This window comes from Schistosoma mansoni, chromosome W (genome assembly GCF_000237925.1).
Source record: "Schistosoma mansoni strain Puerto Rico chromosome W, complete genome".
Taxonomy (NCBI): Eukaryota; Metazoa; Platyhelminthes; class Trematoda; order Strigeidida; family Schistosomatidae; genus Schistosoma; species Schistosoma mansoni.
The window spans coordinates 42,154,999-42,182,579 of NC_031502.1; the positions used below are offsets into that span (position 1 = coordinate 42,154,999).

A 27,581-nucleotide genomic window follows, 5' to 3' on the forward strand; every position below is an offset into this window, starting at 1 on the left:
GTGCCCAATGCTTTTCAGTTTTCACTGAATATCTAACTAAAATCAATTTCTTATGTGGAAAATTTATTTAAATGAAGGGTCCCTAAACGTTTCAGGATATAATTGTTTACCGAATCTGTGGAACTGTGTTCATAATGAGCGTCATTATTCATGAATCCCGTGTTCATGACATTTTCTTGACTGGATTCAAACGTTCAAGATAGAAACTTTTCAGTGCTATTAATACCTATTCAATAGTTTTGTTGATGAGTTTACTATTCAGAAGGCTTCGGTTACAACTTTAGACATTCTATGGAAACTAGTTAGCATCTAAAAACTAAATGGAATAACTTCATGGCAACATTCTTTGATATTACCAGTTAGGTAAAAGAAAATAATTTAGTGTTTCATGCTCAGGATAAAATTGCGCGAATCAATTTAATAATACTGTCATGTGACGCTTATAAGTTAGAATTCAAAAATCATAGGAAGCTACTGGAAACTAAAAAGGGTTATTTTATGAAATGGTTACCAGTATCACATCAATAATCGTGCAGCACACCTTCAGGCTATCACGTGTACTTTTAAAATAATGTTTCAATAAATTCATAACAATACTGCATTATCATTGCTATCTTTATTGGGAAAAGGTTAAATTATCAATTTGCCTTTTAACAGGCTATCTTGTTGATTTTTTTCTATCACATGCTAGGAAACTGTAATCATTCATTTTTTTTTCGTATGTGTTTGACTAACAATCAAAAGTAGGTGTAAAAAATGCACTTTTATTTCATATTACTGTTATTATCCCTTTGTTTAATTTTTCTACAGACCTAGATACCTATGTATTTTGATCATTATTCATGTATTCTATTTGTAAATGTAGAAAAATATTCTATCACTAGCTAGCTGCAAATCTTTAAATGTGTTTTTCATAATGTATTCTGTTTAGTTTCAGCTAAATTGATATTTACATGTATAAATTATTTTGCGTTTATGAGAATAGTAATTTTATTGATTAGTTTCTTAATCAAGTGCTTGGTTTGTTGTTTTTTCATTTAGAATCTCATCATGTAAATTGATTGATGAACACCGTGTACTTTGTATAGCTTTAAAAATGTTTTTGACTTTGAGAACACATTAATCCATTTACTTATCTTTATGTAATTTCATAAACTGGAATGTTGTCACTCAAAAGAAATGAAATGAAGCACTATGAAGTGGCATACATAATTTTCCTAGTATAGGACTCATGACCCAAGATCTCCGGTCTCTCGTGATAACGGTTAACCTCTAGTGTACTGACCTGGCAGTCATTCAACAATGCTAATGTCTAACTTCAATCGTTACATGGTCTTGCGCAACCATTTACCGACTGTCTGAGGTGAATAACTGTCTCCATCCGACATGGATTGGACTCCACTGGCCACGGCTTCTCACTAAAACTTCAAGAAATTCATCTTGAAGCTAGTCACTAGTGAGTCGTCCCGTACTTTCAGGTTTCCAATGGTGGTTTAACTCAAACTGACTCTTGAATTCAACTGGTCAAATACTACAATCTCCACAAATCCCCGAACTTTTTTTAAACCCAACTAGTAGATTATCAATTTGAAGCAGCAATATCCCTTTACAGAACATTATCACTTAACAAATGGACCAATCCTAACCTACTGCATTTAGCATAATGCCACAAAGTGAACTGTTTCAGATGATAATGTGATTTCGAAAAATTATACAAGCTTTGAAATTAGTAGATATGAACCTGGTATTAAAGTATTTGAAATTTCTAGCAAAATCTAGATATTAGTATGTCTTTTATGTATGTGTAAATAGAAGAAATCTTATTTTCATTTTGAGTCAATTTCACGATTTCAGTTTTCTTATCTGTCATTTGTTTACCGCTTTTTTCGATGTAGACTGAATCTGGTCGAATAGTCTTCCAATTTTGGCTTAGTTTATTCTTCTACGACTTAGCTACCTACCTCACACCCAATTGGCTTACACATGACATTAAAAGTCCTTCAGTCGGCACAGTAGATGGTAAAGATAATACATCCTCTTCAATATCACAGCCGACCACACCTGGTTCGGAAAATCGTCATCAGAATACTTCCAAATCAGATTTATCATTAAATCATTTGTTCGGTGAACTGTTAGCTCCTGAAACGTTGGCAGAAATTGAAGAAATTAGAAAATTATCGTATACACTAGCTGACCAAATAATTGATCAATTAATCAAAACGACATGTCATGTAAGTTGAAGTTAACTGTTTAGTTTTATTTCGTTTTCAGTGAATTTTTCCGTAATTAATATTAACTGATTTTTTTTTTACAAAGGTAGACTGTAAACTTTTCATTAGAGGATAACAGTGAATGACACTTATTGATTATTAATTAACTTAACGGACAACTGAGGTATTGAAAAATGGATGTTTCGGCAGTATTTTTTTTTAAAAGACAACATACTTGTTATGGAAACTTTCAACTGTATTGTAGATGTATATTTCAATGCAGGTGCATGGGAAGATTCAGTTTGAATATCCCTCATCAATAATGATACAGTAGAGATCATTTCTGTAGGATTGGGTAACAAGAGATGGTTGATTCATCTTTATTCTTGAAAACTAATTTATTTATACTGCAATCAGATCTTTGCTTCATAAAGTCTTCAGTAAGATATGATAATTTAGAATGATTTACTGTTATTTTAGTCACTTAATCAATATGATGCACAAATTATAATAGTTTGAATGGTAATGAGGAGATATTCTGCAAACGAGAATGTATAAATCAATTTATTAAAAAACACAACTATTTTGGAGTCATTCTAAATTGTACGTGACAAATTGTTTAATTATAACAAAATATATAAAGTGTTGTTACACAAGTGTGCCAATAAATACATTGAGTAAGAACAAAATGTACATGCTATGAAGATATAGATGTAGGAAACTACGTATAAAAAAATAAGAAATATTAGACGGTACATTTGAGACGAAACACAATCTATCCCGCTTTTGTTCAGTTCGAAAATATATTACCTGGTTTATAACAGAAATCTACATCAAGACTGAGATCAAAATCTGTTTTTAAACATTTCTGATAAAAATTCCAAACAGTTAACTATCTCCTAGATATTATCCATAGAGTTAAGAAGAATAAACAGATTTTAATTTGAAAAAGAAGTAAAAATAATTCAGCATCGTTATTAATTATTTCAGCCATCCCACTTTATAAAGTTGTATCTACCTTCATTGAACAAATAGAGTAGTAGTCTATTGAAACACAGAAATAGAAATATACAATTTAAAGTGTAAAATAGGGCCACGTAACGATCGCAAGTTTGAAGAACAAATTACAAGGTGAAACCAAACGTATAAAAGATAGACTACTTTAGTTTTTCAGCCATTATAAACACGATTGTACAGATTAAGAAAATGAGATTGTCGAGAAGAATATTTTCGTTGAATTATCTCTAATAATTCTTTAATGATACAATAAGTATCTTTTGTTACTGTGAGATTTTATTTTCTTGGATTTATTCATTTCATTGATTATCTCCGCACCTTTCTTACGTAGTCTCCACGTATGTAGATGATATGAAATACATGAAAGCTGCTTTAAAACTATAGAAAATTGTATTTCACTATCTTTCAGATAATATCACCTTATTGTATCTGAAATACTTTTCATTCGATTGGTTTCTCATCTGAAGGTCACTCGATTGCAACAGATTGTGTACACTTTCTTGACCGTTTAAATAAAGTTAATTAATTATATTTTTATAAGGTCAGTGTTGAAACTAGTAAAATGTAATTGTTAAGATTAGAATTGATTTTTTTTATTCTAGGCGCTTTAATAGTTTCACATTAGTAGTCACCCTGATAACGCACATACATACCTTAATACCAAGTTTAATACATCTCATTATATAAGAGTTGATTATTACTTCCAACTATTTAATGTAGTAGTTACATTTGAGATTACGTAAAACATCCAAGTTGATTCAGTGATTCTTCTAGTGCTTCATTCAGCGTTACTTAATAGGTTGGGTAATATACTGAGTCCAGTTAATGTTTTATTTAAAGTAACTGTAAAATTTATTCAACCTGTATGTTGATCGAAAGTGAAAGAATAATTCTACTCAGATTTTTTAATCTTTTGGAGTTGAAACAACACCAGTAGGTAATTTCAGGATTTATGAAAAAAACAAGTTTTTATCATACTTCCCAAAATCAATATATATATATATATATATATATTCAATCGAGTCAATAAGGAAATCTGTAAGTTTGACCCAAATCATCCTCAAAGGGATTAGTGTTTTGAAAAATCAATGCATGTAGACAGCTTACTGTGACCACGCCTAGCTCTTAATTGATTTTTCAGTATGCAGCTTTTTATATAAATTGGTAATGACGAAAAGTAATGCACAAAGTATACACTTTAATTCGGTTAGTCACAATCTGATTTCTCATACTCATATACTTGAATTTATCATTCTGTTCTCTTTACCGGCTCTTTCTTTAACGTGGAATCATTCTATTTTTTTTACTTATTATCTTTATTTCGGTTTAAGATGAACTTAATTAAAACACAAATTATTGTTCAATCAAGTAGTCTTCTTTATTTAGCTATGTTACTTTAATTCTAGACTTTAGTATGGGTGGAAATAATGAAGTACAGTAAAAACATTACATGCAGTATGAAATAGTATTGATAATTATCAACAAATATATTGATTTAAATAATTACATTTTTCTAGTCAGATTGATTAGTAAATTAGCCTGACACAACAAAATCACTTGTAACTAGAATTTAGTAGATACAATATGTTAGGAATATTTATTTCATTAATCTGTTTTGATCACTCCGCCAAAGAAACTCTCTGAGAATAAACCATAATAATGAATGTGTTTACAGTTGTGAAATTTTTAGTATTTCATCACTTTAAATATAACAGAACATAATACTGATAGGTATTCACTGCACATGATTCTAGTATCATACACTGATAGCTTATTTGGACAATAATCGTAGTTGATCATTGGAAGTAAAGTAAAATTCTTGTTCATTAGTACTGACCGTACTACATTTCAGTTTGATTTTGATTGTCTCCATAGTTAACAAGTCTTACACCTCTATTTAAAAATAACTGACTTCCCATGAATGTTCCTGACTACGTAATTTCTGAAAACTGTATGTCATGGTTTCAGTAAATTCCTTTTTTTTGTGATGGCTACTAAACTTGATCCCTATCAGATATTCTTTAAGCTTCCATATTTTCCATAAACTTAACTCCGTTTACTTTCCATCAGTCCTATGACTTGTGAATTTTGTTGTTAACTTATACAGAAGGAATTAAAACATTAGTTACAAGATAAACATTTTTACTATAAAATGACTAAATTTAGAAAACGCATCATCTATAAAATACGTTCATCATATTTGGCAAAACTACAAATCACCCAGAGAATGTAGTATTTATATCATTCCATACTAACTGCACAAATTTAACTGACTCATATTTCAGAAATATCACATTGTAAATAAGATATATATATAATCGCATGCTTTGTTTACACTGATTTAAAAAAGGTCACGTTTATTTGAATACCACATGTGGTACTTAGATAGTGTTAAGGAACTTTGTACAATTAAATTGGAATATAAATCAAAAATTAAGTGAATTATTCAGATGTGTTATTATCTTGTGGAACTTAAAAAAAAAGAATTTTCAATCAATAAATACAGATATGAGATTAAATAAAACTAATACATTACTTACTCCTGTTACCCCTCGTGGTGGATCATAAGCCGCCCACCAGCATTCTCAATCCATACGTAATTACTATAATCTCCACAAAACCCCTTTCTGATAATAATACATAATGACTGCAAACTTTGCTTGAGATAATGTTCAACTACAAGAATATCAAACAAACTGATTAGTTCAAAGTGTAATCGCTCAATATATACAAATGACTCATGATAATCTTTAAAATAAACTTATCTGTTTTTTTAACTATTTTTAACTAATTTAGTTCTAGTTCTCATTAAAAGAAAACCTTTATTTGAATTAATTTCAGTGATTGAAATCTGAATAATTTTAACGTTACACCGCGTAATTTGATCGGAGATTCATTAGTTAAATAATGGAGATCAAAATTAACAAAGATAAACGTGTTTTGTATTATTTGTTTGAACCTTCCCATTGATGTTTAGGACTGTAGTTGACCAGTCTCTTATTGGCATATGTGTATCTTGTGCGGATTGTCTTGACATTACCTTAAGTCACAGGTATTATAAGCAAAAATGGTTGGTGGCTAGCAGTGGAACCCAGGACGTTCATTTATTCCTATTCGGAACTTGTCAGCTGGATGTACCTGCATTCCAGAGTTGATGTTTACTCCGGGACTTGAACCCAGTACAGTTCACTTCAAACGCCATCACGTTTTGAATGTGGTTGAAATTAATTCTTTAACAAAGTCTTGTTCATTCATATTGAAATTTTATTTTTGTTTTTGTTTCATTTTATGTGAAGTGTGTTCAGAATTAACTTGAACTCATGTTGCCACACAAATTGTGCTTTTTCCAAAATCATATCTGAGCACTAAGTAGCATGTTTATTTAATGGTAAAAAATCATTCAATCACTACTTAGATTTTTGACTATCTGGTCAAATGTGGTTAACTTTCTCCGAAAGAATCTTTATTAAAAGTTATTCATAAAGTTTGAAAAACTGGTGCTAAAGAAGGCTGGATAAGAAACTTGGGTATAACGATCTTTGTCTTCAGAAACAGTGAACTAAGTCCCTCATTTTACCATGGTTCTAACACCTCTTTCTTATTTTGTAAAATTATGGCAACTCTCCTACCAAAGGCTATTATTTCTGAAATAACTATAAATACAATTGCAAAGATTTAGTAGATAATAGCGTCCCAAAAGCCTTTCTTCTCTGAACTGCTTTTTTTGATCAATTTTGTTTCGATGTCTTCCTGATAATTTGAATTTTAGTCATTCGAGAAATTTTAATTGGATTATTGAGGAACATGGAAGTGTTGGAATTTCAGTCTCCGAAAATGTCATACATAACTGTTACATATAATATCTTTTATATAATTGATCTCCAACTTTTGTCATATTTCTGTACAAAGTATTCATTAAGATGATTTCATTTTCTGTGATAAATATTTTGTACTGATTTAACTCTAGATTTATCAACCCGTCATACCTAAACACTCCAATTTTAATAGTGTTAAGTAGATAATGAAAGTCAAGTGATTAGAAAATTATATCCCTCGAACAAAATAGTAGATTGAAAATGAAAATGCCTTTGGAGTAATTCATCTGCAAGGTAAATAAAGCAAAGTTCATTTGACAAAGTCGACAAGCTACAAGTTAAATAGATAGAATATAGTTTATATAGTGATAATGAGTGGTATGTTATATGTTTATAGATATCTGAACACTTACTATATATGTTATGTTTTGATTTACAGAAATTTCGCGAAACTGTTCAGACGTTTTGTACTTCCTAGTTCACAATGTAACTGGGAAATAGATCTCAAAAGTTATTTTCACCGAAAACCACGATTTAATAAAGCAACTTAAATTTTGCATATTTACTAAACTAAGCAATTTAAAACAATTAGTCCTTTTGATAAATTTCGATAATGCAATGAGAAGACGAAGTTTATCAGAATTATGTGATATATTAGCGCAATACATTTCGAACAATCTGATCACACATATACTTGTTAAGACATTTTTATATGAAAATTAAGAGGTCAACTAGACAGGTTAAGGTAAGAAAATAAATAAAGTACACAAAAACAATGTGATGACTACTCTGGATAATAAATAAGCTATGGGTAGTCCTTTAGGACCGTTGCTGGCGGATGTGTTCATGGGGTATGTTGAAAATTTAACTGAAAACTCAATCCAAAAGATGTGTCTGTATAGACGATACGTTGATGATATCATAATCATAGGGGATAAGTGTGAAGACGTAAACCGCTTGTTAAAAGAACTCAATACAAGTCAGAAGCATATTTCTCTTACGTGCGAAGAAGAGAAGAACAACCAACTTCCTTTTCTAGATATACTGATCAGTAGAAGAGGAGATGGTTCCATCCAACGTTCTATATATAGAAAGCCGACATGAACGGGGCAATACCTTAATTTCCATAGTCACTGCCCAATTCATTACAAACGTGGTTTAATTAAGGGCTTATTCAATAGAATCAATCGTATTTGTACTAGTGATACTAATGAAGTAGAAACGAGACTTTTGACTAATACGTTAATGAATAATGGTTATTCATTTAAGTTCATAAACCGCTGGAAGGGTTGCAATACGATTAGACCTATGACGCTTCTGGCACCCAAAGAGCGAGTTTATATTACATTACCATTTAGGAGTGACTCTAATAGTCTCATGTTGAGACGGAGACTAAAATTAGCCATAAACAGGACATTCTATGCAGCTCAACTTGTCATCATTGAAAAGACAAGGTCGATGTTTCACCAAAAACCTAGACAGCACATAAGCGATTGTGTCACATCCCATTGTGTATACCAATTTACATGTATGTGCGGAAACACGTACATAGGGAGGAGCAATCGTGATTTGCAAATAAGGGTGGCGGAACACATACCTAAATGGCTACAGAACCAAATGAATTCGAATGGTCAAATAAGATCACAGGATAGACAAACATCTTCCTCTATTGCGAAACATTTAGTTGAAACTGGTCATAAGGTTGATATCAAATCAGCATTTGTAGTGTTGTACAAAAGCCTTCAAGGACGTATACTAAGGTTTATTGAAGCCTTAGCTATACGGAAATTGAAACCCCCTTTATGTGTTCAAAAACAATTTGTTCTTACCCTTAACCTACCCTGGTAATGCTTATTTATTATCCAGAGTAGTCATCACATTGTTTTTGTGTACTTTATTTATTTTCTTACCTTAACCTGTCTAGTTGACCTCTTAATTTTCATATAAAAATGTCTTAACAAGTATATGTGTGATCAGATTGTTCGAAATGTATTGCGCTAATATATCACATAATTCTGATAAACTTCGTCTTCTCATTAAACTAAGCAAATTAAATTCATGGTGTCTGCATTTATAACTGGTATAGATTCAGAAAGCTCGATTTTTTCGCCAACTTGTGTTACGTGTAACGTATCCGAGGTTTCCGTCTACAGAGAATTGGACGAGTTGACTGCTAAACAATGAAGCAGTTAATATCTGTTATTCAGTTTTTAGTAATTATTTAGTTTTCATCACCTAATGTTGAAAAAGTGTTTGAAATTAGTCAGAATATCTAAAATTACCAACATGCCAGTTGATTCAACATTTATTTCATCTTCAATATATATGGGTCTAACAAGAACTGTAGATTGTCGAAATCGTCGCTTTCCTAGTAATTTTATTTCTGTAATATCTATAACGATGCATATATGTTGTAAGCCATATATACTACAGCATAGTTTAAATATTTAGATATACCATTTTGCTGTTGATACACACATATTGTCTACGTATTATTTAGCTATTTACTCACCTTCTGATATGTACATTTTTTTCAAAGAAACAGTACAAAAATGTCTACTTATTGCTTAGCGCTAACTACACTTGACAAGGACTTATTATGAATTTGATTGTTAAATTGTAGACAATTAATAAACCATTTATTTTTTCACCATTGTAGCTTCATGGAATAATGATTAGTATGAAAGCGAAAATAAGTGAAGAAGCACTGAAAACTGTGGACAGATATAAATGAACTGAGCACTTCTGAGGAGTTGATATCACCTATCCATTACTTTAATTGTTTTCAAAATATGAAACGGATGATTGTTGCAATAAGCTGAGTTAAGATCTAGTGGTTGAAATTTCGTAGCTTCAACCTAATTTATATGATTCTGTTCCCCTAATTTCAATTTTTTCTGAGGAATCTAATAGCGGTATGAATAATAGCTTTCGAAAGTCACCAATCTGTTATTTTTTAGATATGAATTGGTATCCCAGTGAAAAAGATCATTGTCATAAGTCCTGGAACTTCAATTTTTTCAAGATTTAACAATATCAGGTTTCTATTCGAAATGTCAACCATTACCTGACGACTGGCCGAATTCTTCTGTATTATATCCAATACAGTTCTTAATTCCAATGAATGACTACTATTTGACACTCTGAAAGTGCATTAGTTAGGTAAAGAGCAGTAAACAGCTCAGTGGTAATTCTCAATACAATGAGATAAACTAAAAAATTATATGGAAATATCATTATGATTTATTTTATAATATGATGATTCTAACCAAAGTTTTATTCAATACAGAATGATTGTTTATTCGGGAATATGCAAAGAGAAAGCAGTTAGGACTAAGGTAGTTCACTTTCACCCAATAAATAGTATCTTAAAAACTGTTTTGTAACAATAATTAAAGCGATTCTTTATCATATTAAAATAGTTTACTGAAATAATGAGTACGACACAAGACATAGTAATAAACATTGAAAATTGTTGTACTTCAACAATGAACAGTGAATAACTGGTGAATGTGAACCATCCATTCAATACAGATAAATATGAAGTTGACATGTTATGCAAAGTAATACTGGTCACAATACATGAAATAACATTTGATAATTTCATATTTCATGGAGTAACGAGATTTACAGAAAGTTGCGGAAATAAGAACAGTAAATAGATGTAATAGCTTTTATTTAACGAAAGACATTTGAATTATAGTACGAAGTAATATTATTCTACAAAATAATTATTAGTCAGCCATAAGGTTCTGACGTTTAAGTGTAGACTAGTGAATCTTTTAAAGTTTTGTACAGCACAATCAATCAGTTACAAACAAACAACACAAAATTAACTTAGTAGAGGATGACAACAGGTATTAGTCTTTCCCACCTGAGTTTTAATTCACTACAGTAATAATGTAGTAGTAGTATTATTCTATAAAGTCAATTAAATTTACCTTGATATAAATATCAACCCGAAATGATTTCTATGCTTTTTTGAGACTTTTTTTTGATTTTTTTTTATCGAATATGCAAAATGCACTTCAGATATATTATTGACTTAACTCTAGTGGAATTGACAGGAATACCATCATTGAGTCAATCCAAGTGTGTATTCAAACAAAAAATTTTTTTCTGATTCTTTTTGGAATGTTTTGTGTTTTTCATTTATTCAATATAAAACACATTCTTGCATATATATATATATATATATATATATATATATATATATATATATATATAACATTTCTTCTGGAAAGATAACTGGGATTTCAAATCATTCATTTCACATTTAGTATCGTATGATCAATTGTGTATGCACATGATATACAGCCAAGTATAAAAGTTGTGATAACGAAACTAAACATTAGTTTTTTCTTTCATATATATATCTGGATCGACAACTCTTACAATGAAGTGATTCAAATGATAACTGAAATTTTATATATTTCAGATAATTTGTTGTTTTGTTACTTCTTCATGTTTATTGATTATTTAAAAAATATATTTTACACAATTCCTACTAATCAAACTAGACTAAACGTGTATATATTACATGTTTTGAATAAAGAACAAAAGGGTTATCAATTGCTGTCTATTAAGTGTCAAAGTAATCAATCATATCAATGTTACAACTGTTGTTTTAACAATGTCACCATATTCTGCATCAATATGAAATTTCTTCTTAAAGATATCCAGAAAAATTTCTGTTGACTTAACTAACATTGTCAAGTAATTTTTTTAAGATAATTGACTTACACGTATATTAAAAATGTTTATCTCAGCAGTACTTAATTAAATAAGAAATGTTTCAGCTATATATGCAGTTTTTGGCAAAAAGAACAAGTCGATTGACGAGGTTGAGACCTAACACTGGCTGAACACTTGTGTTAGGGATTTTTGTCACAACAACCTTCCAAAACTTTTAATGTTGCCTGTTGTAGACACAGATTGTAGAAATATGCTGTCAGTCCTTAATTCTATGCAAGCCTAATAGCTATGGTTTCGAGTTGTTATTATTAGGAGATTTAAGATCCTAGGTGAGAAATCAAAGTTCATCATATTATTGTACGTAGATACAATATGAATATTCATTTTATATTTTAACAGCACTTTCTTTCCTATGTTTACTTGTGTTGTTCTTGCTCACATTGTCCTTCTTTTGTCGGTTATTTTATCCAGTTTATAATCATAGGGACTTTATGAGGTGTTCATATTTGTACTACTTTGTGTGTTTGTTTGTCTATTGGTGCCCTGAATAATAGTGGACTCACTATAGACAACAAAAGCTTTTAATAAATTTGATTCATATTGACAAACTTATTTGACTAAGATTTTTGTTTTTCTTATTGTGTACTAAGAATCAGTTGAGAGATAATCAATAATCAAAACTGATCTCTTACTGAAACTAATAAAGGTTAAAACTCTGCACCATCAAAATCTTAAGATTTCTTCTTGTATTTAGTTTTTTTTCTGTTAACTATAACTTAACCAACTTGATTCAGGATAAATTTATATATCAATATTCATCATTAGTATTTATTCACCTTCCTATCATATACAACTTTTAAACTGTTTAAAAGCTTAGTATTTAGAATTTGCTTAAAGCCTTAATTCAAAAAAAAACGTTAATGAACTATTCTGCGGTATTAATTACTTTTAGTTTTGCTTAGTACATTACCGTTTTGTACTTTTTATTCAAGGTGAATCAACTGACTTTATCACTCAGCTTGTGGTTTGATTGGAATCCTGATAGTACAACTATTTATAAGTTAAATTCAGTTCAGTTACTGATATAGGACATTAAAAAATGCATTACCAAATTATTAAATTCAGCATGTTAGATCGATTAAATAAATTGGAAACCGTGATGATAACGATGATAATGATGATGATATTCCGTTATAACTCACTTCAAATTGTTGCTTTTCATCGATTTGAGTGCTTAAATGTTAGATATTTCGATCGACATGACTAGTCAGCTATAAATCTACGTGTTTTCAAGTTTGATTACCTAATCGAATAATACAATGCATGAGTTGTTTTTTTAAAGATGTTGGTAGAATACAAAACATTGAGAAGAGAAAATTTTATACATTTAGCAAAGATTATGAGTCATTTATTCGAATGAAAAATTTGTATTCGATAAACTAGACTGAGGATGATAAGTACATTTGTTCTTGAAATTCAAACACTGAACAACATAGAACATATATATAGGTTTATATCGACTAAGAAATGTGGGCATTATTATTATCTTTCAGCGTTTTATTTATTCTATAAACATTCGCTACTATTATATTGAATATGTTGTACAGACTTCACAACTAGTATATTTATTCTAGAGTGATTATCTAAATATCTTTAGGCGACACTTGGAATAAATATTAGATAATATGTAAGATAATCAGTACTTTAAATCATACATTATTCTCATAATCCAACTTCGGATACAAAATAATCATGGAAAATATACTACAATGAGAATGCTTATGAATCCTTGAATGTCGACTAAAATTAGTCATTAACTATGTAGTACTTCAATGTAATCATAGGAACTGGTTAAAGTAGTTAACTTCAATGTGAAGACGTGAGTTAATGTAATGGAATTATATTAAATGGACATTATCATACTCTATTTTATTTATCTGTTACTTGGTCTACAAATAAACGCCCATTATTACTTACAGCACGTTGATAATTCTTAGAAAATAATCAATATCCCAAATAACAATTTTAACCGGACATTGTATAAGCTGATTGACATTTCAATTTAATTTTGCACTGTATTTATTAAAATTGCATGTAAATAGTCAAAATTAATAACAATACTGATAATAATAATAATAATTCAGAAATAAAGATAAGAAATACAATCATGGCCTAATAGAATGTTTATCCAAATGACTGACAGAAACGCATAGACACATTAACATAGAACTGCACGGAAAAGCATATATCTTCATATTATTAAACTTCACAACAACGTTGGAAAAGTACAGAAATGAAGAAGAAGTAGGATCTACTTCAAGAGGTGAATAAATAAATGAGACAGGGTAAAAATATTTGAAATTCAAAAAGTGAAAATTGAATGTGTCTAAGACACTTTGATCGGTTTCGAGCTTTTACATTGTAGTTCCTTAGACATTTATTTCTGTATAATTGCAAGAAAGTTAATACCTTATCTAAAGTAAACTGACAGCTAGTGACTTTTTAAAATGACGCCATGTTGTTGTCCTGCTGCCTGTAACTTTGTAAAACTCAATACCTTGTTCAACCAGTTTCGTATGCAGGGATAGAAAGTTAACATGTGTATCTCATAACTCTTCCTTCAATTCTTGTGATACCCCAATTTTATGTAAATGCTCAATTTATTCGCCAAGAGTATTAAAGCTTGTTTCATCTTTACTTAGTGGTTTCATCCTAATCTATGGTTCAAATATATCTATGACAGTATAACTGTTATTTGCGCATATTCTTTATCATTAAGGTCAATATTTACATACTATACAGTAATACATAGCACACTACCATGCAATATACTTTGTGAGACCGATTACCAAACGTACAGCAAAACTTTTGGATCTGTGTCAAAGTCTGATTGGTAACCTGACTGAAAAGCGTTCTGGGAATTCTTAAATCAACTAAGTGATTGAAGTGTAGCACGTGGTTTAGACAAATACTAAAGCAGGCGCTAGGCCTATAACATTTTCTCACATTGTCAGTCAGGATATTTAAAAAATCCTGCATCTTTTCAAAATTTCAAGATAAAGTTATCTCACTTCTTCGTTCTACGCTTTTCAAAGAATCCCTGGGGAACATATGTATCCAAGAAAGGTTAGAGATGAATAGAAGTAATTCCACCAGTGTGTTTTTATAGGCGTTCCTTTCAGTTACTACCTAAAATAACAATCCTTTGTGAGCGGTTTCACAACTTTATATTTCCAGGAGTGCAATAGATTTTTTCGGTACTTATTAATTCAGAAATCTCTCTGTAACAAACTACTCTGCTAACAGATTTCCAATTAAATTTTAATGCTTCTTTGGATGACATGAAATTTTAATTCAATCTATTATTGAAATGCTCAAAAATTTTGTATCTATTAAACTTAGTAATCTATATCTTTGAATTCTTATCTGATTGAAATGCTCATTGTTTTCTGTCATTTTCTTAAGTGCCAGAACAATAAAAATAAATTCCTAGACATAGTGGGTAAGATTGTTCTGATATTTGATCGGCTAAGATGTTCAACTGAGAGACGATGGGCAGTGCTATAAAGTAATTATGTGTTGAATCGAAATTAGAACTACCATAAATGTAAATGTCAGTACGATGTCAATATACTAATAACTTACAAGTAACAATGAGAACGATTCGGGTAACAGTAGGTCTTTGAATGATGTTGCTACTAAAAACAGATAGACGTAAATTTAGATTTTACTAACAAAAATGTTCACAATCAAGTACATGGAATAAACGGTGAATAGAATAAAGCTAAAAGAAATACTTATAAAAACACCTCACCAGATGAACTGTCATTCTATACTTTACTATCTCATCTTAATAAGTATACTATATTGTGTTTTGTCTGATAACAGACACAAATTAATGGTTATGAAATATTGAATAAGTGGCCTATTTTACATGTTTCACGGTATTATATCAGCATTAAAAAAACAAATAAGCCTAACAGTTGGTTAAACTGACAATCCTAAACTGCGTGGATAGATACGCGGTTTGATAAGTAAACCTGTGAACAGAATAATCTATGATAAGAGAAATGTTAACTTTGATCTTTAACACATTCTGTTTTTTTAATTTCTCATTATAGTGTCTGTCTGTATCGCGAAACTTTGTAGTATAACTGAATTATTCAATTGATATGATCAGCCAAATATTGTGTGCGCTTTTCACTTACACATGAATTAGCTTATATTAGTATCGTAATGTTGACTTATGTAATCAGACTTATATGAGTCAGTTTGAAGTGTTTTTACTCAGTTGGTGGTAACAATTCGAAATTATAATTATATTATATGCTATTTGAAATATGAGTTGATTTCCTTTTATGTATTCTTCTTATTTCACTCCTTTTGTTCCTATGCTATATGATGAATTACTTTTTAAGTTTCTGAATCAGATGATATTCGGATGGATTTCATTAAAAAAAATTTAATATTTAATATATTTTGTTAACATATATAAAAGAACATTCAGGAAGGTTCTATGTCAATAAACTGAGTTACACAAAATGTTATTCTCATAGTCAAGACGATCTTTCTATAGAGAAAATTGAGCGAATGGATTTACAATTTATTTTAAACTCATCGCAAGATAATACCTGTTAGGATGCTTTCCAACACTGAAATTGGTCTGCAAAGAATTGACGTGGAAATTTTTAATCAAGATATTAAGAAAATAGAGAAGTATAATCAATGCTAAAGTACCAATTCTAATGATACACTAATGAACGCCAGTAATATGATCTGTTACAGGGTTTTCTATATTAATACCTTAGTAGATAATATGCCTGTTATTATTTAAAAGTATACACATAAGTCCCTTGAAGTGAACGAGAATTCAAATGCTGGAAATCAACGTATTGTTTACTGAAAAGTTACAGAGTGCCTTGATAAAATAATGAGAGCTATGCACTAAATGCATTATTTGCAAATCTTCCTTCAGTTGTTCTTTACATGCTTCATGATTCTTTCGGTTTTGTTTTTATTGTAACTGTCCTCTGTTTCCCTTTCTGTTCTCTTTGATTCAATCTCCTGCTGGAAAGAATTCCACTTTCCATTGTTTCTACATATTACTTATATCTGTCAGCATACGTAGCGTGCACCAGGAGTAAAAAGGATTTAGAACTGATAGATCATTCTTAGGAGAACTATAACACATTCAGTCATCTAGTGTAACTTTATTCTCAATAACGTTTCCTCGTTTTACTATTTTGCCCATGAATCTTGGCTATGGTTAAGCTAAGTACGCTTAGGTTAGTAACTTTTTGAAATATTTTCATTAATGGATTATTTGATCTGATATTATGTATTACATGGGATTAACTGATAAAAATCTATCTACAAAACTTAAACTACTTCCAGAATGCAAATTACTCATCTTCATCAGCCTACGACTTATTCGATACAACAAAAGCCAACTTGAAACATGTAGTGTATTACAGGCTAACGTGTCAAGTAGAAAAATATAAATATCATTAACTTTAAGGAATAAATTAAAAATATGACTAAAAATAATTATTTGGAATGATTTTCTTGACCACGAAAGGAACACAAAACTACTATATACAACATACTATGTTTACACCATACTAATATGATTTTCTGCCATTGATGAATATTGGGCAAATAATTTCGTATGCACATGAAATTACTTTCATTATCCTGTATTACTTGAAAAATTTTGATCAACTCGGAATGAGATTCATTCTCAATATTATTTTATTGAAATCTAAATATCATAGCATATTAAACAAAAAAATGTTTCAGATAAAATTCAAATCTATTTATCTTGATCCGATCCATACTCGTAAATTTATAAATTAAAATTTAATGAAGATTAACGATGACTAGGATCCAAGTGGATTGTTATCATAGACAAAGAGAAAGTGTGAATATGGAATGCTTTTCATTATATTGCTTCGTTTAAGTTGAATATTTTTATTATGAAAAATTGATTCGCGTCCGGGGTAATATTATCAAATATGAGCGATTGTAAATTTCATAAAACTTAAAAATCCTGGGCATAGATATTTTCTCACTGTTTATTAAATATTGTGTAGTTTTCAATAAGTATTTTATGGAAACAGTTACTTACGCCTGTTACCCCTCGTCGAGGAGCATAGGTCGCTCAAAAATTGAATAATTTTTTCCGGTTAGCGTTTTTTAGATAATTAGTTTTTCTAGCGGATGGGGTCGCTAACCCCATGCCCAACCCTCCTCCTTTACCCAGGCTTGGGACCGGCAGTAACTCTATAAGAGCTACAGACGGAATTATAGAAACAGTTAGCTATACAATGAAAATTTTCTACAACATTATCAATAGTACTGACATCTAATTTTATATATTTCTCTTATCTCTAAAAGTATCTGTAGACAATCTTCCATTTTAAGTTTATGCTACTAAGAAAACCTATTGAAAAGTGTACAACAGTTGAATAAATGTTTTGTACCGGTAAAATTTACGATAGGCATATTTCATTGTTACATTGTAGTTTCTTCGAAACACCATCATCAGTAGTCACTACCATTCTTTATTATTTTTAGTTTTAACCAACAGTTCTCAAAAACGTAATTGAGATTCTCTAGATTAATAGAACCATATCAGACAATTTTGTTTATTTACGAGCAACCAAAGTAATTTTATTGTCTTCGAATACAGAACAAATTTGTATATGTTCTGAATTAATGCGTCTAGATACATTGGTAATCCTAATTCTTTCGATATTGTTTTTCTAGCTTTCATTCATCTTCTAACACATACTTGGATTTTTTCATTTTACTGCTTTTTCAGTCTATTTCACCATACATTTCTGCGTTGTATCAATCCTGTCCACATGATTCCCCACTTCATTCACAACCTGACAGAATTTATTTAGCATCATCAACTGAATGGACAAGTAGTCGATCTGAATTATCCAAATGGTTAGATCGACTGGCTTCATGCTTTGATGCAGCCTTCTATCCATCTGGTGGTACATCAATGTCTGTATTAAATGATAATGAAAATTTGTCTATCAATTCTGACTCAGTACATTCATTTTTAAGTAATAAAAGCCAGAGTGGTATATCGTTCAATAATAGAGTAAACAATCAACAACATTATCGTCGAACGTATCAACAATCAAATCATTTATTACCTAATTTACAAAAAAATTCAGAAACTAGTGATTTGAGTATGTCAGGTGGTGAATCAGATATGGATAATGAATATTATTCAGGGTATAATAAACCAGTACAACTGAAAAACCTCAATGTTCCAGACGATGAAGTATTCTCAACAGATTGTTCAAAACATAATACAATGCAATCTATAGACAATAGCCTATCACATCATCCAATGAATTCAACAATGAATCGTTTAGAGGCTATATTTTGGCGTCGATTATTAGCTAATATTTCTTATGAAATACTGAATACTATACTTTTCACAGGTAACTTGTTCAATATTCATTTTTATATTTCTGAAAATATTTCTAAATTATTAAAATGCAATGAGATTGTTTACATTCCAATGAACCGTACAAGTTTTTAATAGGACCTTGAAAGTAGTTTGGCAACTGATAGATAACTAGAAATAAAAATTAGTTTATTATTCACTACTAAAAATTTTATGAAAATACTACTTCTTATATTGCTTATTCTCACATTAAGATTATTAGCTAGAATGGCCTTCAACTTAGAAAAAATGTAACGCTTTCTATCATTTTGACTTTCACCTGATTGTTTTATAAAAATATGATAGCACGTCTACTTTTAGGTAGTCGCTCTAAATTTTTCAGACATCACGTAAAAATGTTCATCCTCTTAAATATATATATGTTTAATGGTCATTTGCCATCTGGTTATGAAAACTAAAATAGTGAAATGTTGGAGTTAATCCTCTTCATTAACTTTTAACAAAAGCGAATCGATTATAACGTTAGCAAACATTAGATAAATATTTTCTTCGAGTTCGCTACTCTTTAACTCTGCGCTCTGTACAGAATCAAACTCACAGTCTTTAAGACTAGCAATGAGGAGACAACTTTAGACCACAAAATTAGTATGTAATATACAGTTATTAATAAGTCAAGGTTGCTTGGTCTCTAGGCGATTTTGTACGGGAAGTGTCGTTACTTGTGACATACTTGAAGTGTTAAAACCAAGTATATTGTTTAGATTTATGAATCAAATTATGGGGAGAAGAGATTGAACCTCTAATCTGTAAGCTTGAACTGCTGAAATATTAATCCATAAGCCTAGATTGTGTCAACATTTAGATGGACATTCTTTAGAAAACAGTTTGAGAATGATATTCAATTTGGACGGAATGTTAGACAAACGAATCCATGTTTTGTAATCAGCAATGAAAATAATTGGTACACATATATCAACTATATATAGTTTAAACATTTAAAATCAAGTACACACCACTCGAAAGACTATAAATTTTCTAAAATGTAGCGTATAAACCTAGTCTTAATTCTTCATCTGTTTGAGAAGTGAAGCTTCTAGTTAGAAATTTTAGCATTCTATATTATTAAAAGTGCATTTTTAACGTTAGTGTTTGAACAAATTTTTAAATTATGCAGCATATGTATGCTTTGATTTGCGGCATTTTACAATAAACCACACAAACCTACTTTAGTTATTTCATAGCTCTCTAAATAATTTGTGAAACATTTCAAGAGATATGTTACCAACGCTTGGAACTTTATATGTACACATCAACAATTTTATACTTTACTTTTCACGTGCTTAATTTGATGAGAGTGTCGTCTAAGTATTGATCTCAGTACTAAACTTATATGAAAAAACATATGAGATTTTCATAGTTTTCTCCACAATATCGAGTTAGAACTGATATTCATAATTACTCTCACGTTGTGATATATATATATATATAAAGTCATGACACTTGATTATCGATTTTTATTTGTGCAAATGAAGAAAACCACTACTTAATTCATCCTACACGTTATTTTCATCGAGTACTATCGATAAGACGAGATCAGAATTGATTTTTAAATGAAATCAGTCTGCACTACATTTATTCACTTATGAACATAAAATATTAATGTTAGATTTTCAATCATTATATTTTAAGATCAGTAAAGAAATAAGTATTCAGAAAATTATGAAGGTGGAAAGACTATTTGTGGTATATTTATCAAAACTGAAAAACGTAGCCCATTTGTGATTTTGTAATCGCGAAAATTGCATTTCAATTTGTAAATATTTATGCCATTTGTGTAGTCAAAAAATAGGAATGGATTTGTTTGCTGATCTTAGTTGAACCTTTCAAAAACATAACCACTTAGTCTTATTCCTGTTGAGACCGACACCACTGTGTATCAGTCTAATTCATTACATGTTGCATTCGTTTGGTCAAAGGGAATTAACAGTTTGAGAAGCTGAAGAAAGGAAATAATTTTAAATGCAACAAAATCTAATCAAGTGTAGTACATTACGACAAAAACGAGAGTGATAGAAGTATGGGGCATTCGGAATGGTACTTGACCAAAGAAAAAAACAATTTAGATAATGGATGCTGCTGTGCTATTGTGACTGCATTTTGCATTATATCGTCCCCAATGTCACTTATTTTATCCTATCGCATACATTCATCAGTGTTCTTAGCTGTTTTCGTTTGTTTTAGACAATATGTATAACCGTAAGTCACTGCAAAACAGTAGAATTTATTTGAACCGGAATCTTAACAGTTAATATTCTTGGGAATATCTTAGCATCACATCACTTAGGTAAATAATTTTGACAGTTGAACTGACGATTCTATCCAAGCTAGATCACCACTGAAAGCCTGGGAGCACTAGTCGACCGTTTCGTCCTAGTACGGACTTCTCAATAGTGCGCATCTACAATCTCACACGCGGAACTCAGACCTATTACCTTCGGTCTCGCGCACGAACGCCTAGCTCCTGAATCATTAGCTTTGATCGATTCGTGAATTGAACTGTGAGAATACAACAATCTCCACGAATCTCCATACTGAAAACAGTTTTCTGTCAACTTTGTTTTTTTGTCAGTTAACATTTGAATACATTTTAGGATTGAATTTTACCGAAACAATATATGTATATATATTTATATAAATCGCAATCAGTAGAAACTATATTACATGTTGCGAAAAAACTCATTTCCATGCAAATTTAATAGAAAACACCAAATATAGATAAACTATTAACCAAAATACTTTAAATTAAATGATTTAAATCTATATTTATAAAGATTAACTCTAATCCTAATGAATTAATTTACTCTTGCAAATATATATGGTGAATGAATGAAATTATGAAGAAAACTAAAGTGAACAGTAAGCAACTTAGTATTGATCATATGATTTGTTTAATTAATTAAGCAACAAAAGAAAACAATATAGAATTCATTAAATTAACACTGAAGTCTATATCAAAATATTTATTGATTCTTTGAAAGAAACAATGAAATATTATTGAATTTAAATTCACTTAGTATTGCTTGTTTGAATCTTCCCATTGATGTTTTAGGACTGCAACTGGTCAGTCTCTAATTGGTATATATGCATACTGTGCGTATTGCCTCGTTATAGCCTAAATTCACAAGCATGGTAAACAAAGATGGATAGTGGCTAGCAGTAGAATCCAGGACGCACGTTTCGTCCTAGTTGGGACTCGTCAGCTGGATGTACCTGCATCTCAGAGTTGATGTTTACTCTGGAACTCAAACCCAGTACCTTTCGCTTCAAACGCCATCGCGTTATCCACTCGGCCACTGAGTCCTGATAGCCACTCGCTTGTGCAATGGGGTGAAGCTTCAATTCACTTAGTATTGTTTGTTTGAATCTTCCCATTGATGTTTTATTAATGTTTTTTATATTGTGATTATAAAATATGAGAAAATTTTATTCACATTAACGATTTCTTTATAATTCAGTGATCAGCTTATAATAAGAGAGATCTCTGTTTTTAATGTTTGAAATAGTAATATAATGTTACCCTCTCTCTCTCTTTCTGCCTCTCTCTTAGAAGAACCTGGTTATTGGATTATATTAATTGAATAATATTATGAATAATCATGTACTTCATTTATCGATTAACATCTATCAACATAGCTTATTCTATCCAATATTTGTGATAAAATTGATATAACAGTGTTCATTATTTGAATATAGAATAGACTCATTTATTGAATATGATACAAATGTAGGGGAATTTTCAAAATATATTCTAGCATATAATATAAACTGGATAATAATACAAGTAAAAAATTGTTACTTCACATCTAATAACTAGTTGACCTATAAGTTATTAAATTATGATAGTTTCTTATTATAATTGACTAATGTACAGTTAAAGTTAAGCTTAGTCTATTGTTATACGCGTAATGATTCAATAAATATTCTTTTCATTCGAATAAATTACATACTCAGTATACTTTTAATGTTTTTTTTACTTATCATAAGTTCAGTCGTCGGTTTTGAAGGTCACCACAAGTTATTGTCAATCTATTTAAATTATCCTATTTGTTTCGTATTTAATCGGTTTAGAAAGTTACTATTATTAATCTTAATTATGTGAGAAAATGTCATTTTGAGTTTTCTGTTAATCTGTATTTATCAAGTACTTTTGTGTAAATTAAGTAATTTCTACAACTCTAGAAACCAGTTTTCACAGCTTTGTAGTTGCTTAATTTTGAATAAATTTCTTGTATATTAGCTCCTGACTTACAAATATTGAAAAAAAATGCTCCTGGGCTTTAAATGAAATAGTTATAGTTATATTGCTCAATTTTATTATTTCTTTCTACTCTTATCCGGTTGGTAAACATGAAGAGGTCTGTTTGTCGAAACTGATGATTAATTCTGAATAAGATAATTTTCATGACTGATTTTAAATCAGTAATTATATATTTTTGGATGATGTCATATTTTGATAGATGTCACTGAATCGAACCTTGACGAATAAATACAGGACTGTTTACTCTTTTATAAGTTACGTTATTAATAGTTTTCGATAGAGAAATTTGGTAAACTTTAGATCTATTTGACTTCGTAAGGAGGCATTATTGAATAATAAGGAAGATGAAACAGTTGTTTCGTTCTAGTTTATGATTAATTGACAGTATGCAGTCGCATCACTGCAGAGTTTTGAATCCGTGGCCTTCAAGTGTCGCGAACAACGCCTAATCACCGCACAGCTGAGCTAGAACAAAATATTCCACATTACTAAGTTTGATAAATGGGTGATATTGCGTGTCCGAAAGGTTAACAATTAGACTGAGAGTGAGAGGCTAAGACGTGCTTATACAGATCAAATTAAATAAACTTATTAAGTCATGTATTTATCATAACACTTGCTGTTGGATTATTAAATTTTTTCTGATCTATTTTAAGGAACTGTTAAAATTGACCATGAAACTGGTACACACTTACTCAATGGAATTAATTGGTTAGATAGTTGGTTAAGAATTCGTAGACTGGATAAACACAAACGTCCGTTGAATATATTAATTCAAGTTGCAAATTTATTAGCTACACCTAGAAAACAACTTTTAAAGGTTAGTTTATACATTTATTTAAAGAGTATTTTTACTATTTTTGTTGATGATCCTGATGATTTTCGATTGTTTGAGAACTGAAACAAAAACATTTAACAGATGGCATTTTTAGCAAGACATGTCATAGTTCTTTAGCAAAATGATGAGCCAACATTATAACACTTGTCACTTATCAACAAAGTCGAAAATATTACCATAAAAATGTTCTTCAAGGACTTAATAGATCTTATTTAGAGATTTAGACAAGCTATTCAGTTATTTTTAAAAATTCACAGTCGTTTCTGGACAAATAAATACGTGTCAAAGAAGTAATGGAAAATAGTGGAAACTGGATATGTATCCGTGTTCATTCACTGTAGAAAGAGAAATACTATTATTTTTCAGCTTTTTAACCTAAGTTTTTCTTCATTTTGTTCTACCTAAACTATATCAATCCATTTATTGTCCTTTTGGCTAATTAAAATGAATAAAAAATTTTTTGTTTAGAGAATATTCTAAAAACTTACAGTATTTACTGATTGCTAGTAACATTGATTCATTCACACCCTCTGAATAATAGAAATATCTGAACTAGAGTTTTGGCTAGTCCATAGTTTTAAATTCGAAGAACGAGTGTTCACTTTAATAGCATGATGAACTGTTAACGTATCACAAAATGGTCAGTACTTCTCAAAGTATTTTAAAAGTCGTGAATTGTGTAGTAAGATTATCAGTGAAAATATGGTCTATTTGAAAATACTTGTCATTATGTATTGAAATTTACCCGAGAATCTTTGAGAGCTATTAAATCATAAGTAGCTGTAATCACTGATTATCAGCGTTGAAACGATTTCTAGACGTTCTATCGAAGATTTCAGTGATTTTAATTACTGACAATAATTCAACAGTTATCACTCGTTACATGGAATGAATAATGGATTATTTTCAAAGGAAATGAAATTAGAAATGTATACTCTCGGATTTCAATGTACCAGTCCAATGACATCATGCTCATAGTTAAATCTGAAAGTTCTGAAGTTGTTCTCGTATTGAATCGTGGTGTGTTCTATTAGGAAATTTCAAAGTAGAACAAAGAGAACTTCTGGTGATTTTTTCTCTTGATGGATATTCAACTAATGTTTGTTTACTTAAATTTTCAACCTTGATAGTTGAGTATATAACTGTGATGAAATCGAATTGTCACTTCTTATGAAGTAGTGACATGAAAATACACAAGAGAAAAATCACTTTTGAAGTGTATGTTCAGTATTCTTGGATTAGGTTGCTGGATTTTTCTATTGTAACTAATTTATTATCAGTAACACAACAGAAAACTATTACCATACAATTAATTACCAGTAGATGCTTAATTTTTGTCGTCCAGGTGCCGGCTTGATTGTTTAGATTCCTCCTTTTTTTAATGAATATGAATTGGGTTTTGTTACTCGAGACTTTAAAGTGACACTAATTTCTAATTGCTAATTACCCAACAATACCATTGAAGGATAATACAAAGTGGTGTAAACAATTAAACGTGCTGATTTATTGCATAACTGAAACATGTTGATAAAACAATTTACTGAAATAAATTTAAGCTTAAAATATCTGTCACACTTTTATTATGTCCTTGTAATTTTAGCTCAAGTGTTAATTAAAATTTGTATAGTGAGAAACGATAAAATCAGTATAGTGTAGTCGCTACATTGTTTGTGTTATCACTTACATTATCTTATATTTGACATTATCTTCCCGTTATTTCTAATTTCATAGTCATAACAAATATGAATAACATTATATACACCAGTATTGGGTATGAATAAATATGTACATTTAAGTAAACAACATTTCAGTGCTTTTAAATTATTTGTTTTGAAAAGATTGATAAAATTTTTAATGAGAAGATTGGAATCTTAATTTAAAAAGTTAGGTAGTTGACCAGTTGTCTACCGTCTCCGTCCTAAACATTAAATGATAACTTTGTAAATTGATTGGACCGAAGTAATGTTCATTGACGATCAAAACTTATTTCAATTTAGACAGATCTTTAATATACATGGGTGTTATATTTTAGGTTACTTCAATTGAGAGATTTTTGTTTACATAATATTGTTACATTTTATGCCAAGATATTTTTCCGATGAATAAAAACGAATAACATAACTTTGTGCATTTTTCCGAATCATTTGTCTAGAGTCATCTTGAAGTTATGTCTAAAGCATTCTGTACATTTTGCACTAGTGTACAGCCAGTACAAAGTTGACGTTTAAACAGTTTCATCTAATCCAAGAACCAATCAAAACGTTCATTTTAAATGTTGTCTTGTTTATACATTAAACTTAGGGATGCTGAAGCATTTCTTTTTGTAAATTCAGTGTTAGATACAAGTTTTGACAATTTCCTCTTCAAGGAGTAAGCGTTTTGAAGATAAGGCTTCCTATGTTTATGATGTTAGGTGGAAGTCTTACACTGAAATATCTTAAGTGAACAAAATCTCTGAAAGGGGAATAAAACATTTTATTCATTACTAAAAAACCAATGATAAAAAGTGCTTTTCCCCGTGGAGAAGTTATGAATAACTTATAAACAAAGTCTAACTCACATAAGACTATTTGGTTGAAATTAAACTTTTTTGTTATAGAGATTCTCATAATAGGGAATTTTACTAAATTTCAAATGAAAAAGAAACATATATTTTCAACAGTTAACCGTAGTAATAGTTACTTCAGAGTGTTTTATTAAAATGTAGAAAGTTGTAATCATTTATACACATATTGATTCTAAACAATATTCAATTATATAGTAAGCTGAACTCCAATAGTTGGATTATTATTTCAATTCTAATATAATCTTCATTAGTTATCTAACTGGATGATTTATAGTTTATTTTTAATTACGTTTGATTAGCTACAGTTCCATTGTTTGTTTGTTTTCTTTTAATTAACAAACTGAAGTGTCGTCAACCAGTTTAAATTTTGTCAATTTAACACAAGTCATCATGTTAAATCTGACAGAACCATTTGTAATACATTCAATTTTATTCGGACTACCAGATTAATTAAATAAGAATTCTGATTTTTTTTCTTTCTTCAATGTATTAACTATCTATTACACAGTGAAACTAATTTCAATGATGATGGATTACCCTGATATCGTGAGAAAACCCTACTCAATAAAGCAAACTTTTTCTTCAATTAGAAACTTTTATAACTTTAAAAAAAAGTTTTCTAAGTATTCTCTAGACACTTATCTTTCTGTCAATAAAAATGTATATTTTAAAATTAAACTGTGTTTTTTAAGT

The 27,581-nt window shown here is 29.9% G+C and overlaps 1 protein-coding gene across 1 annotated transcript in view; it reads left to right on the forward strand.

The window, feature by feature from the left end:
• The window catches only part of Smp_154490 (putative multiple pdz domain protein), a gene marked incomplete at its 5' end in the record, with an annotated part of 58,859 nt that overhangs the window by 14,782 nt on the left and 16,496 nt on the right, over window positions 1–27,581 (forward strand). Inside the window, 3 exons of the mRNA XM_018789759.1 lie at window positions 1,896–2,231; window positions 18,561–19,200; window positions 24,141–24,304. Coding sequence (XP_018655170.1) covers window positions 1,896–2,231; window positions 18,561–19,200; window positions 24,141–24,304 — 1,140 coding nt within the window. The remainder of the gene's footprint in view (window positions 1–1,895; window positions 2,232–18,560; window positions 19,201–24,140; window positions 24,305–27,581) is intronic.